General features: G+C 37.6%; 2 protein-coding genes across 3 annotated transcripts in view; one reads left to right on the top strand and one right to left on the bottom strand.

The window, feature by feature from the left end:
* The first annotated feature begins 1,715 nt into the window (after positions 1 to 1,715).
* LOC111231931 (plasminogen activator inhibitor 1 RNA-binding protein-like) lies at positions 1,716 to 8,547 on the top strand. Of its 2 annotated transcripts, none has more exons than XM_022759211.1 (9): positions 1,716 to 2,087; positions 3,602 to 3,785; positions 4,527 to 4,667; positions 4,802 to 4,870; positions 5,517 to 5,591; positions 5,800 to 5,968; positions 6,592 to 6,636; positions 6,767 to 6,982; positions 7,163 to 8,547. In XM_022759211.1, the coding sequence occupies exons 1-9, from the start codon at positions 1,829 to 1,831 to the stop codon at positions 7,217 to 7,219; spliced, it is 1,215 nt and encodes a 404-aa protein (XP_022614932.1). In that variant the 5' UTR covers positions 1,716 to 1,828; the 3' UTR covers positions 7,220 to 8,547. The 2 variants fall into 2 exon arrangements, with proteins under 2 accessions (XP_022614932.1, XP_022614931.1); XM_022759210.1 differs by having other exon boundaries at positions 4,799 to 4,870.
* A 409-nt stretch (positions 8,548 to 8,956) lies between these two features.
* Positions 8,957 to 20,532, bottom strand: part of LOC111232050 (interleukin-12 receptor subunit beta-2-like) — a 32,162-nt gene continuing 20,586 nt past the window's right edge. Inside the window, exons 9-16 of the mRNA XM_022759400.1 lie at positions 13,781 to 13,991; positions 13,452 to 13,634; positions 13,149 to 13,250; positions 12,815 to 12,961; positions 12,350 to 12,481; positions 11,857 to 11,953; positions 11,585 to 11,672; positions 8,957 to 11,501 (exon numbers count right to left, since the gene is read on the bottom strand). Coding sequence (XP_022615121.1) covers positions 11,025 to 11,501; positions 11,585 to 11,672; positions 11,857 to 11,953; positions 12,350 to 12,481; positions 12,815 to 12,961; positions 13,149 to 13,250; positions 13,452 to 13,634; positions 13,781 to 13,991 — 1,437 coding nt within the window. The 3' untranslated portion in view covers positions 8,957 to 11,024. The remainder of the gene's footprint in view (positions 11,502 to 11,584; positions 11,673 to 11,856; positions 11,954 to 12,349; positions 12,482 to 12,814; positions 12,962 to 13,148; positions 13,251 to 13,451; positions 13,635 to 13,780; positions 13,992 to 20,532) is intronic.

The following is a 20,532-nucleotide window of genomic DNA, read 5'->3' as shown; positions in this document are numbered from 1 at the left end:
TACAAGTAGGGATGTAAATAATGTAATTGTACATTTGTATCTTTGCTACAAAATGAGATGCAGACTGATTATGAATGAGTGCAACTATTTAAACAGGTCTTACATGCTTTGAGTCATTTTGTCTCCCTGACAATCACTCATGTACACAAGCCCAACAGCTGGCAGAGTTTGACTGTCCTTTTAAGGTCAAACTCTGCCAGCACCCACAACTCCCAAAATACCATCAATGATCAATGAGACATTCAAGCTGAGTGCTTTTCTCTGGGGATTGATATTTGAATATGTTAGCCCATGTTTTAAAAACTAACTTTGCTGGGTTGAGGCATGTGGAAATGTTAAAATTCCAGGATGAAGCATCCTTTGTGAATGTTTTTTTTTTTTTTCTAAAAACCTTTAAAAAATTTAAAAAGTAGGCATAATATTTTGTTGATCTCCATTAGGATTTAGATGTGGCAGTGTAAAATTCTGAGGTCACTAGGGAATTTCAAGTTGAAATAACAGAGAGTGAAGTTTGTGTAGTAAAGGTGAATTGCTTTTCCTGTTCATGATGAAAGTTATCAGGAAGACATAGCTCACAGTGCTCAAAGACACTTTACTGAGCACAAACTTCCACAAGCATTGAGTAATTCTCCAACTTTCAAACCTGCAATCGCTAAGAATTAGTGTTTTTTCCTTTATGTCTTTTGATTATCTGCTAAAATACCAAATGCAATGCTGTTTCACAACTGACTTTATCAATCATTTAATGGTCACCTTCCAAAGATACTTCATCTGTGCACCAACTCCAATTAAAGATTTCTTAGATTTCTTTTGTCGTCAACGACTTTTGGAGATATCTCAGATAGCCTGTATGTCTAATAAACAAAGAGACTGACTTATGCATAAACAGACACATGCTGAAAACATTCCAAACTGATAAAGATTGTAGCCTACCTGAAACAGAGCATATATATCATGTTGAACAAATGTGTGCATTCACAAACAAACTTGAACTCACTACCTTGTGTTGTTAACTCATCTCCCCCTGCCCCAGCATCAAGGTGAAATTATGTTTCCTGTAACCTATTGGTTATATATTCCTATATCCTACTGGTCCCTCTCATCGTGTTTTCACTCTTATCTACAGAACCACATTCGATATGGAAAAGGTTTTATTACCCCAAGGAGTGGTGCTAACTCCATATCTACATGCAAGTGTGACATGTTGTTTACACTAGCACTACATTGCAGGGTTTAAAAAGAGCCTGGGGCTCAGTGTGGTGTGAATACTTGTTCTGAGCCACATTTAAATGTCAGGGCAGTCTGTTCACTGTGTGGAACTTTGCTGAAGATTTTGACAGTAATTTCTCTTTATTTTATATTCTAACAACATAAAATGTAATGGCAGCTAACATAAGAACCTGCTGTCGGCTGAGGTTTGCAAAGATATTAACGCGTCACCATGGGTGACGGAGTATTTGAGCCATATATAGGTTTTAAAGCTGATCCAGTGTTGTGGAACAGCAGGTCTGAGGAGGTTTTCGCGAGGAGTCAAAACAAGAGTGTGTACGAGGGCGCCCATGCTTGGCTTCACAGAGGCTGGCAACACTGGCGAGAACCGCATTGTGGGTAGTGTAGTTTTTCCATTAACGTGTCCTGTATCTAGGTCCATTGCTGATCGCTCTGAAAGAACTACACGCCCCACCCGCACCAGCTCCGAGGTCCCGGATGTCTATCGCGCCGGAAGAGAAGAAGGTCCTTTTCCCAGCCATCTTGTGGCTTCATCTAGCGAAGTGTTCGCACCAAGCCTCGTAGAATCGGAGGAAAATCCTGCTGAAGGGGCGCCATCATGCCCGGACAAATGCAAGAAGGTTTTGGCTGTGCCATAACCAATCGGTTCGACCAGTTATTTGACGACGAGTCGGATCCCTTTGAGCTGCTGAAGCAAGCCGAAGTGAAGAAGAAGAAGGAGGCTTCTGCTCCTGGTGCCGCCAAGACTGCAGCCCAGGCTGCCAAGCAGCCGAAAAAGGAGTCCCAAAAAGACAGAAAGGTTCCACTAGCCGATAAGAAGGAGGAGACCCAGGCACCCGTCCCACTCAAGAAAGATGGTAAAAATCAATTTCTGCGTTTTAGGTTTTAGTCAAGCTGCTACTAAAGGTTCTAAGCTAACGGGCTAAGTTGCTGCTTACTAGCTAGCAACGGTTCATAAGCTCCCGTGACATGAGGTCCGCGTGGCTGCTTTTGTGTCTCGGTGGGCTGTCATTTACGGGACAATGACATTTAAACAAACGTGTATTGCGATGGGAGCTGTGCGGCTTAAGGGATTCGGTGATAAACAGTTTGCAGGCCAACTTGTTTTGGCTTGTCCTCGTCGGCCTTGTTGAGCAGGTGGAACCCGACAGCCTGGGTAACCAAAGAAAGTGGCCTCAAAGTGTTCAGATTTGACTCCTGTCAGATCGTGACTGTCAGTAAGGCCACTTGTTGCTGACTTTACCCAGAATAGGCCAATAGCAGGTAGTTTCTATTCACGTTATAATACGTATTTAAATAAAATCGGTTTAAGCGAAATCCGACAGATGCAAATTCAACTCGTTGATAAAATAACTTATAAACTAGTACATAAATGGAATCGAATTGCTGGTGTGTTTGTCACTGAGACATTAGGAGCAGCAGAGCTCTCATGGTGATGAACCTCGTGGTTGCAGTGTGGGGCGTGTTAAAGCACAGCCTCCAAACTGCCACTTCCCATTGGCGCACAATACATGCTCAATACATGCTCAGTGCATGCGGTCGACCTGCTTCTGCGCAATAACTTTTCCCGCTTATATTATTATAACTTTTAATCGATAACGTTGCCTGTTAAAATGAGGTCAACGTTTGTATTCTGATGTTGCAATATATTTGTTCCATCTTTAATTCACTACTAAATTTTTACATACAGAAGTGAAAAATATAGTGTCAGGAAATGACTGAGATGGATACCTACTCACAGGCAGTTAGCTTGCCATTATCATCATGTTAGCCTGCCAAGTAGGCTCATAGCTGTTTGCTTGGGAGAAGATGAGACAGGTGCGACGACTATGGTGCACCCAGCTGCTGCTGTGTCTTGGAGGGTGTCTATTTTGGTAGCTGGTGATTTAGTCAATGGGTGGGACTGGGCCAGACGTGGTCAACCATGTGCCATGAAGGGTTAAAGACTATGAAGGTGTTAATTCCATCTTCAGAGTAACTGGGTGATTTAACTGAGAAACACATTTCAGAATAGGAATTGAACGATAATGCAGCAAACTCGTGAGCCCTTTATAATGTAAAACCACTCACCTCTGTATTAAATTTCTCCCACAAGATTGATACATTTTGTGTACTTAAAAGTTTCAGGAGTTTACACTATGTTTATTAATTTGATTACACTGCAGACACGAAAGTTGCAGAGTATTCAATAAATTGACCCTACCAGTTGAATGTTTTTGATTTTGCACATTAATTGGAATTATTTGCTCCAGTTAAACAGAACAATCACCCCCACCCCCCTCCCCCTCTTTCTTGTGTGTGGTGCTCAACAGTGGGTCCTGATCTATCAGTGCTATTGGTCCTCTAATCCTCCTGTTTTGGTCAATCCTAGGTGCTGGCATGAGGAGAATGGGCCGCAAGCCGGAAGGTGATGGCTCCAGACCCCAGGGCGGCCAGGGAGAAGGGCGCCCCCCCACAGACAGACGGCCTGTGGACAGGCGGCCACCTCGCCGCTTTGAGAGGCCTGCTGGTGATGCTGGCGAGAAACCTGAGGGTGGTGAATTCTCAGTGGAGAAGTGAGTTCAATTTCCAATCAGCAGATGTTTAATTTAACATTAATCATAAGTGTAAGAAGAGTAGAGTGAGTCCACTACTATCATAACTTTTACAGGGTGTTTTCTTGTTCCACATGAAAAAGCAGCACTGACTATGGGGTGTGGGTAGGGACAGCATGTGTTAAAGGCGTTGTTTACAATGATAAGGCTTAGTTTGTTAAAGCTTTGCCCAAACTGCTGCAGGCACTTTTATCTCAACAGTTTACTTGTGTAGAATAAAATAAAATATCCAAATGTAAATCCAGATCACCTTAGCATTAGTCAACCTAGGCTAAGTTAATTATAGTTTCTGAATGAGGAGAAAGGGTAAGTAGATAATGTATTTTTCCGCCATTTGGACCATTCAAGTTAATGTGAGGATTCACATTTAGAGCTGATAAGATTTTGGTTTTTGGTCTTTCTGAAATGGGGTGTGTTATGCACCACACCCTTCATCCATCTGGCTTGTAGCCAACAGCTTGCTAGGCTACATTTGTAGCATCTTATACCACTGTGCATTGTACCTCTTTTATTCCAAATTTGATGTGCTTGAAAACATTTAAGGAACAGAAATTTTATTTGCTTGAAGTTCTGTTGTTTAACAACAGCAAAACACTTAAGTGGTCACTAAAATAAAGCCTGTAGATGGCCCTGCCTTAGTTCTAAGCTTCTGACAGGCAGAGAAACTCTTGCTTGAAAGATGTTCTTTGTCTATCTCTCTAGACCCATTGGTGACAGGCCGATGAGAGGACGCGGCGGTGCCAGAGGAGGCCGTGGAGGCAGAGGACGCGGCATGGGTCGCAGTGATGGCTTTGATTCCCGAGGAAAACGTGAATTTGATAGACACAGTGGCAGTGACCGATCGTAAGTTCTTTCAGTTCTTTTGTAATCCTCGAATAAAATATAAATTTGTACCAGGTCCGTTAAAGACCTTTTGTGTGTGTTTTAACGCAGTGCATGTGTAATGATCCTGGCTAAAGCAAATGTTGTTTCAGTAGTCTGAAAGGTGAGGAGAAGCGTGGCGGAAGTGGATCTCACAACTGGGGCACCGTCAAGGATGAGCTAAAGTAAGTTCCCATGTATGCAAAATGACTAACTTTGCATGACGGGACATAAGGCAGTTAAAGAGCATGTGCACGTGCTCTTATTGTAAAACTTGAATAAATGTTATAAGTTTCTCCTTGTATGATGTATTTTTAGTTAGCCCTTGCTGGTGGTTTATGTTTTGCCAAGGAGTTATAATCACACTTTGAGATGTTTTGGATAAGTGTGTCTTGATAGGTCTGGGTGTCTTTTTAGATGTCATCCCTTCTTATTCTGCTTATTGACTCAAAATCATATTGTATCCTGGTTCAGAACTGTGGTAAATAATTTGAGTAATAAAAGTAAGTAAATAAATAAAACTTCAAATTGCACAAAATACCCAGTTTATTGCTTACACCCAGCTAAAACATCTGATACAACAGCTGTACAATAAAACCCAACATCAAAGTTACAATGTGTTATTCTTTTTGGGTCTTCTGTGAAATTTGACCACAATTTGTGTGCTAGCTCCCGTCCACCAGATTGTAGACACTACATGTGCATGATGGGCAATGTAAACAGCAACAAGGTCCCAACTTCACTTACAGATTTCCCAGTTTTCAATAGCTAGCCTTATGTTTTGGTCACTAGGATGTGTTGACCTAATCATGACTTTTTTTTCCTACATAGTGAGCTTGACCAATCAAACAACACTGAAGAGAACCCTGAAGGAGAGGAGCATCCACCTGCTGACTCTGAGAACAAGTACGTTCTTCTTATCTATCTTGTCCAGACTCAGAAGAATAAATTGTGAAGAGATGTTTTTGGTTTTGCTGTGGCCTCCAGTTCTGTAGAGTGCAATATTACTTGTGTGTGCAAATCAACCTGAAGTTAAATTTAAATGTAAATTAAAATGAATGTCAGTGATGTTAAGGCCCCTAGCAACGCTCAACTCGGTGTCTCTGTTTTAAAGGGAGAATGAGGTAGAGGAAGTGAAGGAGGAAGGCCCCAAGGAGATGACTCTGGATGAGTGGAAGGCCATGCAGGACAAGGAACGGGCCAAGGTGGACTTCAACATCCGTAAAGCCAACGAGGGAGCTGATTGGAACAAAGGATTTGTGCTGCACAAGTCCAAGGCAGATGTAAGTCAAAATCAGCTGCACTCTGAGAAAAGTTTTAGATTTCACATTTCATTTTGGTGTGCCTGATCATAATTTGAGCATCATCAGTCATTGTAGACCTTAAAGATTTTTGGCAGGTTATTGGTGTCAAATAAGACCACATTTCTTTCTTTCTAAAGCAGAATAATAACATATGTACAAATAGGCATTGGACAGCCACCCACTCAGTCTATTAAAGAAACCCCCTTCACTGAGGTTTCAGTTTGAGATCTAGTGTAAACTAAAAGCAACATTAACACCGACCCTCAGTTTTGCACGCAATCTGAATGTTGCAGAAAACTCTTTTTCACCTTCACTCTGCATTTTCATTTGAGATGTAGAACAGTTAAGATTGAAGCAGGTCACTAAATGGTTACTGCGCTAACTCAAACCAGACATATTGCTCATACACTGGCATTTAAAAGTGAGCACAGACCAACGTTGAGGCAAGAAGATTGGAAGATAGAGTTGAAGATTTTTGAAGACAGGAAATGCAGGCCTTGATAGGATGTTTTTTTCCTAGAACATTGTCAATTGGTACAAACAGAATTTTGCTCACCATGTTGTGTTCATGTTTGTAATATGTTTGCCTTTGTCCATCACAGGATAAGAAAGGTGAACTGATTGACCCTGAGGTTGAGGAGCCTAAGGTAAAATCTCCACTGCTGTTGTGCAGTATTTGAAATCCATTGATACTTCTAAACAAAATAAGCCCAAAGCTGTAAATGTACAAAAAAAAAAAATCATAATTGGCCTTTCACCCCTGCTTTTGTATTTCAGGGAGAGGATGAGCACCACTTCCGGAAGCCAGCCAATGACATTACGTCCCAGCTGGAGATCAACTTTGGAGATCTGGGCCGTCCAGGCCGTGGGCGCGGAGGACCACGTGGTGGCCGCGGTGGTCGTGGCCGCGGTGGCGGTGGCGGTGGCGGTGGCAGTGCCGTTGCCGTTGGCGGTGAAGCCACTAGGCCGGTCCGCGGAGGAAGGACTGACAAGGTAGATAATGTTATGGAAGCCTAGTTGTGTCATGTCACCCAAGTATCTGCATTTTCTCTGTATAATAGGGCCACTGTTAGAATTGAAGAGTTCATGGATTGTCACTACCATTCCCTTCTTGTATATCACATCTTCAATTGAATTTTCTAACTCCTACTTAATTTTGGCTTTTCTTTGCAGTCATCTGCGTCTGTGCCCAATGTGGACGACCCAGAGGCCTTCCCAGCCCTGGCCTAAGCCCTGGCTGCTGTCCCTCAGGCCTACAGGAGCCTCCTGAGCACCTCCACTACGAGGCTTGCATGTTCCTGGATCCTTCAGCAAAGTGAAATGATGGAGAAGACTGTCATTAACTATGGCACTCAATGTGAGGACTGAGTTTTATCCAATAAAAACAAAACAAAGATGGAAAAAAAAACAGAAAGTAAGAAAAAAAAAAAACAAAAAAAGAAAAGGACTTCTTGCTACTCTGGAGCAACTTATTGGTAGAGGTTTTGTACTTGGAAACAAAGTAGCAGGGATGTTTTCATACAGTATTTTTTTCAGAGGTTATGCATTGTCCATTGATAAATTTTTGTAATTGCTGCTTGAAAATATGCATTTCGAAATATAAGCATAAGAAGAGTATCTTTAGCTTGGTGTGTGCCATTGCTTGCTTGCTTTAAAATAGGCACTGCAGAGCTCCAACCCAAGCTCATAAGCTCTGCCACACCAGGTATTTCAGATGAAGTTACAGCTTCACTCATTGAGATTTATGGATTTTTTTTTTCTTTAGCACTGGGGTATTGTTTTATATTTTATACAGGAGGTCTATTCTTCTATGATCTTCGGCCTGTAAATCTTGACTATTTTCATAAATTCTTTCAGAGACTGTATTTCACATGGTGCAAATAGGACACCCCTTGGTCTTTGATCAAGCGATGCTGTCTACATTTGAATGCATTGATGAAATGGCACCAAAATCTGTATTAAGGTTCTTTTGTACTGAAGTGTTTTGAAGGAGGAACATTAGGTCATTTTTGGAGGAACGCATTGGTGATTACTCTCCTAAATTTGCTGTGATCCTGAGACATTTATCACATTTGTCAAGTGGATTCATTTGAAGCTGAAAGCTACTCCATGTCTTCTGCTTTACTTATATTTGGGGTGCAGTTCACCATCTAATGTCTCTTCCTCCTTGCTCATTTCATCTCTGATTACTCACCATGTGCAAAGTCAATCAAAGCCTTTGTTTTACTGCAAAGAGTGATAGGGAGAGGAAGTATCTTGAGATGCGGCTGTGGCCCCCCCTCAGACCCTCTCCGACTGTTTACACACTCCACTCGAGCATCCTTCCACACATGTCAACTCAGCCCAGCGTCAGTTTGGTTCTGCTGTTTGTTCTGTGCTGATATTTTCCTCCACTGTTGACTTGCCCTGTAGCTACCACAGTGGCACCACTGCATAATTGCTCTGAAAGAAATACAGTCGTTCATTGTGTGGAACAACTGAAGTGCTCTACAAATGTGTGAATTCTAGCCCTGCTATTAGAGACCTCTGTCGGTAAATAAAGATGGTCGATAAATTTTTTGCGTTGTCACTTTTTTTATCCTGCCTACTGGCAAAATAATTCAACCCAAGTACAGTTCACAATTTGTCTTGATTCTGCTTACAACTATGTACGCACATGCTCTCTAGTATAGGTGACATTTGTGCTTGGTGAATGTCCTCATAAAATACTTTTGTGGACAAAACCTGTTAAGCATGCAGGTCAAATGGTCTCCTCCCACCTCAGGTTTTTGTTTAATAAGGTTTGAAAAGTTTTTTAAAGTTTAACATGGAATTCTGACATGCCAGTGCTTAACCTGCTGCCAACACTCACAAATACTCTTGTAAACCACCCTGACAATCAACTGTTTCAGACCAGTAGTTCATACAAGAGAAAGAAGACATTAGGCCTTAAACAAAAAAGACTTCAAACAGATGTTAGTACTGGGATTAAATCATTTATTATTTAATAAAAATGACATCAGATTCTCCCAATAAGGTAACAATGAAAGTAACTGATCAAAAGTCTGAGTTAAACTAATTTGGAAATAGAGACAGTGATTGGTTGCAAATCTATTAGGTAAAATGATAATCCAGTTTCCTCTTGATGAAGATGTAAAGAAAAACACTACGCAACCAATTTCAAACATCTCAGTGTTAGCCATGCTAGCGACATGACTTGGTAGGATAATGTTGGTCAATCAGTCAACTTTTTCGGACAGACTGAGGTAGCTCAACTACTGATCCGATGGCCCTGAAATTTTGTATAGGCATTCGTGGCTCCCAGAGGATGAATCCTATTGACTTTGGTGATTTCCTAATCTTTCCTCTGGCACCACCATGAGGTTGACATTTTTGGCTTTTAGTGAAATGTCTTAAATATTAAAATGATTGCCATGAAATTTGGGGCACATTTTCACGTCCCACTCAGAATGAATTGTAATAACTCGTGATCCCTTAACTTCTTGTCTATTACTCTCATTAGATAAAAATGTCAACTTGTTCAATAGTTTGGCTGATGACCAAATACCTGCAAAACAAGCTGTTCTTTGTTTTCAGTGGAAATAAGCACTTGTGAGCATTATATGTACGTAGCTCAAAGCACTGCTGTTCCTACATACAGCCTCACAGCTGCTAGCATGGCTGTAATCATTCCAAATATTTCCTTTTATCAAATGCTTTAACATTTTGCACACAGTATTGCAATTGATTGATTGTGATTTTGGTCTCAGCAACAACATTAGCACATTATCTGTCATGCTGCGATTAGATTAGGTAGCTAAAATAAGATTGAGGTAGCATAGATGTATTTAAAAGCACAGCTCTGGTTGTAAATGTTTTGAGTCTTCATAGAAAACATTTTGACATGTCCCAGTAGGAAAAGCACAGTGGTAAATAATAAAATGAACATGGCTAAATTCCATTTAGCTGCATCAGTTTTAGGGTTTTTCCAACCCAGTTCAGATGAAACACCGCCCACTTCCATGTGACTCAAGCCTCGTCAAGCCTTTTCAAAGATTACTGACGATCACAGTGACACAGAGCTGAGGTAAGTGATCTTTCAGTTAAAATATACCAGCGAATAAAATGTAATAAATTAATCTAACATTAATCCTTTCTTCTCATGCACATTTTTTAAAGCCTGCCAGACGTCCAGAGCACGAGCGGGTAAGTTAGTCATTATGTTGTGTGCACTTTCGGTGCACTTGTTGAATGCATGCAGTACTTGCACTTACACCAAGGTCTCATATTGCACCGAAGCTTTCATGATGTCCTTCACTTGTAACTTTTGGATAAAAGCGACTTCCAAAATGAGTAGACATGGTGTGTGCTCAGGACAGTACAACAACGTAGAAAAGTACCTGCAGTTAGATGTATCTTTGGTGGAGGCTTTCGTCACACGGAAAGGGGTGTTGTTTCATCTAAACTGGGTCAGAAAACGATTAGACATGTCCCGGTATTGTGCATTGTGGCACACTGTCACACTGTCATGGCTTAATGAGACACAGAGCCATTGTTAATGTAATTTAATAACACCTGCGCTTTTCCTACCAAGGCAAGTCAAAATGTGTGCTGTGAAAAGGGCCGATCAGTGCTGTCAGCATCAGGATTGAGGCCTTTTTACAATTACCTCAATTCAACCAGGCATAAAATGTTGATATCTGATATACTCATGCAGCTTGTGACGTGTTCATTTTGGTTGTGGTATTAGTGTGTCTAAAGCCATTCTGAAGAGAAAACAATGGTAATGCATAAAATGAAAGAAAAACTACATTCGAGTCAAAAATGATTCCTGCATAACAGCACAGACAACTGCAAGACAGCTGTTTATGTTACAGTTCTGATCAATAAGCTAAGAGGTAGTTCATGCACATCCCAGCTAGGTGCGTGATCCAAAAAAACAGACACTGAAATCATTGTTGTGTCCAGTAGCTTCCATTTCTTTCATTAGTTCTTCCTCTAAACGTTCTTCTCACTCAAACCTGATCTCATCAAAGAGTTCTGCTTCAGTTTCACACTAACTGTCCTGAAAGAAGTCACTACAGAAGTCAATTTTGACGGCATCCAGAGTCAACTTTCCTCCAAAGTTCAACGTTTCTATGAAGACGTTTTGAGTAGGGAAGAAACCCAGCATTTCTTCCTCCTCCTCCTCCTCCTCCTCCTCCTCCTCCTGATCCTCCTCCTCCATAGTTCCCATCCCGTGTGATGAGATATAGTCAACGGTTGTGTTTGTGTCCAGAGAGGTCTGTGTGTGGTCGGAGCTGTCTGAGTCATGCGAGAAGCTCTTGATGTACGTGCTCAGAGGGTATAGCTGTGTGGCCGTCTCTGTCTCCGGGCTGAGGCCGATCTGAGGACGGAGCTGCGAGGAGACGTTTTTAGATGTGGAGATGCCATTGTTCTGCTTGGGCAGCTCCTCCACATCCACCAGGATGGGCTCTCCTTCCTCCTTGGTTACACTGGAGTTACTTAGCTGTAGCTGGAGGTTCATCTTGCCCTGTTTGGGAGGAAGAAACAGGCTCAAACTAGGAACAATAAGCTGCAATGTAGCTTGAATTTTTTTCACTTTTACATAAATACCTTCTCCTGTGTACACTCTTTAGCCCATTTGCTGTTTGCAGGATCTGGCACAACATCGAGCATGAGGCACTGGAAAAACACCCAGAACCTGAGGGGGGAAGTAGAAAACTGCTGAACAATCTGGAAACTTGTTTTGGCAACATAATAATTAATTTTTGTTTTGCTGCATCGTTTCTTTGACAATAGTTGTGTGTTTTTCTGTAGAACGGTAGATGAACAAAATAATGTAACGTGAGCTTGTCGCCCATATGGAGGTGCTGTTGCTCACGTACTTTTGCTTTACTGCTGAACACTGGCACAGGCACAACAAAAGCACCACAATCATGAAGGTGATGCCACACACCAGTAAGAGCCACAGTGGAGTTTCTTCTGTAATAGTGAGAATAAAACAGGGAGAAGATGTAAAGTTGCAGCACATATATTTGTCTCCTCTAGTACAGTCAGTTAAAGTAGTGAAAGAAAAAAAAACAAACAGGCAATACAGCCATACCATATCATAAGACATTAGCAACTCCACATTAAACTGTCTATTACATTACATACTGTACATTATTTAAGCAACAGTACGTCTGCTGTTAATGTTATTACACAATCACTGTCATTGTAAAAAATTCAGCTTAGAGTCTTAAAAACGACCCATTATAGCCAACAGTCATCCAGGACAACCAGAAGCAGGTGACAGGCAACTAGTGGAGACTCCAAGATTGTCTCATCAACCTCAAAATGTCAAACTATTCTTTAATAGCAAATGTTAAAGGCGTTTACCCTGGATAAAGAGCTGGATTTTTATGCTTTTAGGGCCCTCTCCTACAGCAGTGGAGGCAGACATCCACAGCCAGTAGGCAGCTGGAGACAGGTCTTTGATCACGTACATCCTCTCTGATGCTGCCACAGAGTCTGAAACACAAAGTCGTATACACACAGCAGTCAAGCTGACTGACTGTCTGCATCCAAAAGGTACATGCTACAAACAAGGTGCTGTCACTACAGTGTACGAGTAGTTTCAACCAAATAAGGGACTGTGTGAAAATTATTCATTAGAATTATCTTACATTTTATTTTATAAAAAAAGCACATTTTTATGTAAATAATCTCAAAATTGTGAAAGAAAAAAAACGACCCTCCCCTACTCTCTCTTCATCAAATGAAAAAATGACAATTCCCTCCCCCTTTCCTGACATCCCTCCCTCTGCCTCCGTTACTGACAATCAAAGATAAAGTTGTTCTTACAAGGCTGCTGGTGTCCACTTTCGCTCTCCAAATAGATGGTGTACTTGGTGATACAACCCCTCCGCTGGCTCCTGGGAAGCTCCATCCATATCACTTTCACTGTCTGCCCCTCAACCTTCTCTTGGGCAATTGGACCAGCTTCTGGGACTGCAACCAGCAGCAGAACCCAAAAACACCACTCAATGAATGATGAATAATAACGGAATATTTTAAACAACTTAATACCTAAACTGAAAAGTTGTATTCAGCATTATCATAATATTATGGTTCAGAAAATTACAGAATAATACTAAAATAGTGCTAATCATGCTATATAGCTCCTCTCCGAACTTACCTGACTCCAAGATGGTGACACCTGCAAACATGGTCCGAGTCACTGAGCTCTCATTATAGACATCATACACTGCTCCCTCGTAGCACTCATATGGCTTAATATCTGCATAAAGACAGGTAGTGGAAAACAATGGTTGTATCATTTTGTAAGACAAGAAAGACAAAATAATAAAAGAGAAAAAACATGGCTGCCAACACCTAACTTAAAAAGAGGCACATCAGAGAGACACCAACATGGCTGAAGTGAAGAACTGTATGTCACTGCCTTTGCCTTTTTGTGTTACTCCACCACCGCATATCTCACCTGTAACGACTGCATGGTTGTCATTTCTGCCCAGTCTCATCCATCTGAGCTCCTCCAGCTTGAGGCCCTCTGGGTACCACTCCACCACATATGCAGCGGGTAGTTGTGCAGTTTCAGGCTTTCTCCAGGAGATGGTGACACTATGGTTCACTGCTGATACTTGCACATGCTGTGAGGACTTGGCTGAAAAGTGAGGAGCATGTATGAATACTTGCACTGCTTCATACAAGACACAAACACAGACACCACCTTCATACTTTGTTCAGTATTAGTAAAGCTCTTACTAAACAAGCTTTTAATTGATACAAGGTTTACTTTTTTTTTTTTACCTTTTGTGTGACGTGCTGTAATTCTAGCAGGAGGGGACAGCCCTTTGGAGTTACGAGCCCTCAGTGTCACTTCACAGTTAGCACAGATCGGGATGGTATAATTCCTGTCATTGCTACTGACATTAGTGACAAAGGCCAATCTAGAATCTGGGCTGTCAACACTGACAATGTAGTCTTTAATCTTCCCTCTGGAGACAGAAATGTTCGCTTCCTGCAATCAAAAAATAAAGTTTAAAGGTTTACCATTGAGTTTGATGCCATACGTTTGCTAAACAACAAAAGAAAAAGCTATTGTGTTGTGTCTATTACTGTCTGTCTTTACAGGATGCTCAGAATCAACACACTGCAAGATGACTACGTACGACACATCATTTCTGTTCAGCTGCTCTTTTCTTGTAAACTGAAACTGTGGTGTCTGCAGTCAGGTTTCACTTATCTCTCACTGTCTTTATGTGACAAATGAATTTATGAGTGTGTGTGTGTGTGTGTGCGTGTGTGCGTGTGTGTGTGTGTGTGTGTGTGTGTGTGTGTGTGTGTGTGTGTGTGTGTGTGTGTGTGTGTCCTTGTCCGTGTCTCTGTGTCTGTGTCTCTGTCTGTGTGGTAAATGGTAGGGATGTGTGAGCATATGTGTGTACGTATGTGAGAAGTTGTCATCTCAGAAGCGGTCAAGGGTTGACCTTTAGTTTGTGGAGAACATTGTAGTGAAGCAGGAAGATCACAAAGTGTTACTATGGCGACACCACCAGTCACCAACCCACACAGATGGTGAGTAAGAGGACAGGGAACCCATGGAGACTACTGACCTCTTAAGACAGTACTGTCACTCACACGGGCTCCACCCCTCCAAAACAAAGAGACTGGGTTTTTAATGCTGTCAGCCAAACAGTTTATTAACATATAACATCTGAATTTACATTCAGGAAAACCCATATGCAAATGTTATATATGTAGATGTGTTGAATTTCCATGTATGAAACATATGTATATATGAAGTAAAATCATATATGTATTTTCAAGTATAGCCTATACATGTAAAAGTTACAAATGAAACCTATTAGAAATTGAAATAATGTCATATATTGACATATATGTGTAGCTAATAAAAACATGTATTTTAGCATGTCTTTTAGCATGTCTGTTTATATTATGTTTATATATTACATACATAAATAAACAAATAGAAATGTATGTTTACATTTCATAAGAAATTATTAAGTAAATCCTGTACGAACATATAGAATTTTAATCAGCATGTTTTAATAAAGTTGCATTTTACTATGAGTATTTCATATGTTATGAACTTATATCTTCTTATATCCAGAGGATGTATATATGTCATAATAATATATCCTCTTATAGGCAAAACATATGGTAACATTAATCTTGATATAGGGACATATATGTTATTATATGTCATAAGTCCTAATATATTACGGCATAAAATGTCGTAATATATTAAGGCATAAAAATGTGAATCGTGCTGATCCACACCTGCTGCAGGTGAGTCAGGTTCAAGGTATGTTGGTCGATCAGCACTTAAGCTGATTCATTGAGGAAGGACGCCAACCTTCAGCCTGTAGCCTAGGTATCAAATCTAAGCTCGGATGACCTGAGATACATCACACAAGTGTGAGTGAGTGTGTGTGTTGAAAAATAAAAATAATAACCTATAATAAAACAGCATAAAAAAATGAAAATTTCAAATTATGTGTTCACATTTGTTCGCATCATACTATAGTGAGCAATAAAAATGTCAAAAAATGTCATAGTATAATAAGGCATACAATGTCATAGTATAGTAAGCCATTAAAACGCCAAAAAATGACATAGTATAGTAAGGCAAAAAAATTTGAAAAAACATCATAGTATAGTAAGGCATAAAATGTTATAGTATAGAAAGGTATAAAATCTCAAAAAAACGTCATAGTATACTGAGGCAAAAAAATGAAAAAAAACATCATAGTATAATAAGGCAAAAAAATTTCATAAAAAATTCATATTATAGAAAGGCATAAAATGTCACAGTATAATAAGGCATATAACGGCAAAAAAAACGACATGGTATAGTAAGGCAAAAAAAATTTGAAAAAACGACATAGTATAGTAAGGTAAAAAATGTCATAGTATAGAAAGGTATAAAATCTCAAAAAAATGTCATAGTATACTAAGGAAAAAAATGAAAAAAAACGTCATAGTATATTAAGGCAAAATAATTAAAAAAACGTCATAGTATAGAAAGGTATAAAACATCATAGTATAGTAAGGCATATAACGCCAAAAAAATGACATAGTATAGTAAGGCATAAAACGCCAAAAAACGTCATCGAATAAAAAGGTATAAAATGTCATAGTATAGTAAGGCATTAAAACGCCAAAAAACAACAAAGTATACTAAGGCAAAAAAATGAAAATAAACGTCATAGTATAGTAAGGCAAAAAAAACTTGAAAAAACGTCATAGTATAGTAAGGTATAAAACGTCATAATATAGTAAGGCATATAACGCCAAAAAAATGACATAGTATAGTATGGCATAAAATGCCAAAAAACGACATAGTATAGTAAGGCAAAAAAATTGAAAAAATGTCATAGTATAGTAAGGCATAAAACGCCAGAAAACGACATAGTATATTAAGGCAAAAAATGTGGAAAATCGTCATAGTATAGTAAGGCATGAAATGCCAAAAAACGACATAGTATAGTATGGCATAAAATGCCAAAAAACGACATGGTATAGTAAGGCAAAAAATGTCATAGTATAGTAAGGCATGAAATGCCAAAAAACGACATGGTATAGTAAGGCAAAAAATGTCATAGTAAAGAAAGGTATAAAATCTTAAAAAAACGTCATAGTATACTAAGGCAAAAAAATGAAAAAAAAACGTCATAGTATAGTAAGGCAAAAAAACTTGAAAAAACGTCATAGTATAGTAAGGCATAAAACGCCAAAAAACGACATAGTATATTAAGGCAAAAAATGTCATAGTATAGAAAGGTATAAATCTCAAAAAAACGTCATAGTATACTAAGGCAAAAAAATGAAAATAAACGTCATAGTGTGCTAAGGCAAAAAAATTTAAATAAACGTCATAGTTTAGTAAGGCGAAAAACGTCATCGAATAATAAGGGATAAAATGTCATAGTATAGTAAGGCAAAAAAACTTGAAAAAACGTCATAGTATAGTATGGCATAAAATGCCAAAAAAAGACATAGGATAGTAAGGCAAAAAAATTGAAAAAATGTAATAGTATAGTAAGGCATAAAACGCCAAAAAACGACATAGTATATTAAGGCAAAAAATGTCATAGTATAGTAAGGCAAAAAAACTTGAAAAAACGTCATAGTATAGTATGGCATAAAATGCCAAAAAAAGACATAGGATAGTAAGGCAAAAAAATTGAAAAAATGTAATAGTATAGTAAGGCATAAAACGCCAAAAAACGACATAGTATATTAAGGCAAAAAATGTCATAGTATAGTAAGGCAAAAAAACTTGAAAAAACGTCATAGTATAGTATGGCATAAAATGCCAAAAAAAGACATAGGATAGTAAGGCAAAAAAATTGAAAAAATGTAATAGTATAGTAAGGCATAAAACGCCAAAAAACGACATAGTATATTAAGGCAAAAAATGTCATAGTATAGTAAGGCAAAAAAACTTGAAAAAACGTCATAGTATAGTATGGCATAAAATGCCAAAAAAAGACATAGGATAGTAAGGCAAAAAAATTGAAAAAATGTAATAGTATAGTAAGGCATAAAACGCCAAAAAACGACATAGTATATTAAGGCAAAAAATGTCATAGTATAGTAAGGCAAAAAAACTTGAAAAAACGTCATAGTATAGTATGGCATAAAATGCCAAAAAAAGACATAGGATAGTAAGGCAAAAAAATTGAAAAAATGTAATAGTATAGTAAGGCATAAAACGCCAAAAAACGACATAGTATATTAAGGCAAAAAATGTCATAGTATAGTAAGGCAAAAAAACTTGAAAAAACGTCATAGTATAGTATGGCATAAAATGCCAAAAAAAGACATAGGATAGTAAGGCAAAAAAATTGAAAAAATGTAATAGTATAGTAAGGCATAAAACGCCAAAAAACGACATAGTATATTAAGGCAAAAAATGTCATAGTATAGTAAGGCAAAAAAACTTGAAAAAACGTCATAGTATAGTATGGCATAAAATGCCAAAAAAAGACATAGGATAGTAAGGCAAAAAAATTGAAAAAATGTAATAGTATAGTAAGGCATAAAACGCCAAAAAACGACATAGTATATTAAGGCAAAAAATGTCATAGTATAGTAAGGCAAAAAAACTTGAAAAAACGTCATAGTATAGTATGGCATAAAATGCCAAAAAAAGACATAGGATAGTAAGGCAAAAAAATTGAAAAAATGTAATAGTATAGTAAGGCATAAAACGCCAAAAAACGACATAGTATATTAAGGCAAAAAATGTCATAGTATAGTAAGGCAAAAAAACTTGAAAAAACGTCATAGTATAGTATGGCATAAAATGCCAAAAAAAGACATAGGATAGTAAGGCAAAAAAATTGAAAAAATGTAATAGTATAGTAAGGCATAAAACGCCAAAAAACGACATAGTATATTAAGGCAAAAAATGTCATAGTATAGTAAGGCAAAAAAACTTGAAAAAACGTCATAGTATAGTATGGCATAAAATGCCAAAAAAAGACATAGGATAGTAAGGCAAAAAAATTGAAAAAATGTAATAGTATAGTAAGGCATAAAACGCCAAAAAACGACATAGTATATTAAGGCAAAAAATGTCATAGTATAGTAAGGCAAAAAAACTTGAAAAAACGTCATAGTATAGTATGGCATAAAATGCCAAAAAAAGACATAGGATAGTAAGGCAAAAAAATTGAAAAAATGTAATAGTATAGTAAGGCATAAAACGCCAAAAAACGACATAGTATATTAAGGCAAAAAATGTCATAGTATAGTAAGGCAAAAAAACTTGAAAAAACGTCATAGTATAGTAAGGCAAAAAAACTTGAAAAAACGTCATAGTATAGTAAGGCAAAAAAATGAAAAAAACGTCATAGTATACTAAGGCAAAAAAATGAAAATAAACGTCATAGTGTACTAAGGCAAAAAAATTTAAATAAACGTCATAGTTTAGTAAGGCGAAAAACGTCATCGAATAATAAGGTATAAAATGTCATAGTATAGTAAGGCATTAAAACGCCAAAAAACGACATAGTATACTAAGGCATTAAAATGCCAAAAAACGACATAGTATACTAAGGCAAAAAAAATCAAAATAAACGTCATAGTATAGTAAGGCAAAAAAATGAAAAAAACGTCATAGTATAGTAGGGTATAAAACATTATTGAATAATAAGGTATAAAATGTCAAAGTATAGTAAGGCATTAAAACGCCAAAAAACGACATAGTACAGTAAGGCAAAACAAATTGAAAAAACGTCATAGTATACTAAGGCAAAAAAATGAAAAAAAATGTCATAGTATAGTATGGCAAAAAATTGAAAAAAAACGTCATAGTATAGTAATGTATAAAATGTCATAGTATAGTGAGGCATTAAAACGCCAAAAAACAACATAGTACAGTAAGGCAAAAAAAATTGAAAAAACTTCATAGTATAGTAAGGCAAAAAAATGAAAAAAAATTAGATAGTATAGTAAGGCAAAAAATTTTTTAAAAACGTCACAGTATAGTAAGGCAAAAAATTAAAAAAAAAATTCATATCATAAAAACGCAAAAAATGTCACAGTATAATAAGGCATATAACGCCAAAAAAATGACATAGTATAGTAAGGTAAAAAAAATTGAAAAAACGTCATAGTATAGTAAGGCATTTAATGCCAAAAAACGACATAGTATAGTAAGGTAAAAAAATTTGAAAAAACGTCATAGTATAGTGTGGCATAAAACGCCAAAAAACAACATAGTATAGTAAGGTAAAAAAAATTTGAAAAATAGTCATAGTATAGTGAGGCATGAAATGCCAAAAAACGACATAGTATAGTATGGCAAAAAATGTTGAAAAAAGAATATAGTATAGTATATCATAGAAAGGTATAAAATCTCAAAAAAATGTCATAGTATACTAAGGCAAAAAAATGAAAAATGACGTCATAGTATAGTAAGGTATGAAACGTCATAGTATAGTAAGGCATATAACGCCAAAAAAATGACATAGTATAGTATGGCATAAAATGCCAAAAAACGACATAGTATAGTAAGGCAAAAAAATTGAAAAAATGTCATAGTATAGTAAGGCATAAAACGCCAAAAAACGTCATCGAATAAAAAGGTATAAAATGTCATAGTATAGTAAGGCATTAAAACGCCAAAAAACAACAAAGTATACTAAGGCAAAAAAATGAAAATAAACGTCATAGTATAGTAAGGCAAAAACATGAAAAAAAAACGTCATAGTATAGTAAGGTATAAAACGTCATAGTATAGTAAGGCATATAACGCCAAAAAAACGACATAGTATAGTAAAGCAAAAAAAGGTGAAAAAACGACATAGTATAGGAAGGTAAAAAACGTCATAGTATAGTAAGGCATATAACGCCAAAAAAATGACATAGTATAGTATGGCATAAAATGCCAAAAAACGACATGGTATAGTAAGGCAAAAAATGTCATAGTAAAGAAAGGTATAAAATCTTAAAAAAACGTCATAGTATACTAAGGCAAAAAAATGAAAAAAAAACGTCATAGTATAGTAAGGCAAAAAAAAAAAAAAAAA

This window comes from Seriola dumerili, unplaced genomic scaffold (assembly GCF_002260705.1).
Source record: "Seriola dumerili isolate Sdu_G_001 unplaced genomic scaffold, Sdu_1.0 BDQW01000321.1, whole genome shotgun sequence".
NCBI classification, from domain to species: domain Eukaryota; kingdom Metazoa; phylum Chordata; class Actinopteri; order Carangiformes; family Carangidae; genus Seriola; species Seriola dumerili.
This window is presented reverse-complemented; position numbering and strand designations above follow the sequence as displayed.

Excerpts from the sequence above, each read along its gene's own strand:
- LOC111231931 (XM_022759210.1), top strand. The coding sequence starts at position 1,829 with ATGCCCGGACAAATGCAAGAAGGTTTTGGCTGTGCCATAACCAATCGG. Across the intron at positions 5,592-5,799 it reads CCTGCTGACTCTGAGAACAA|GGAGAATGAGGTAGAGGAAG; the intron begins GTACGTTCTTCT and ends TCTGTTTTAAAG. Across the intron at positions 6,637-6,766 it reads CTGAGGTTGAGGAGCCTAAG|GGAGAGGATGAGCACCACTT; the intron begins GTAAAATCTCCA and ends TTTGTATTTCAG.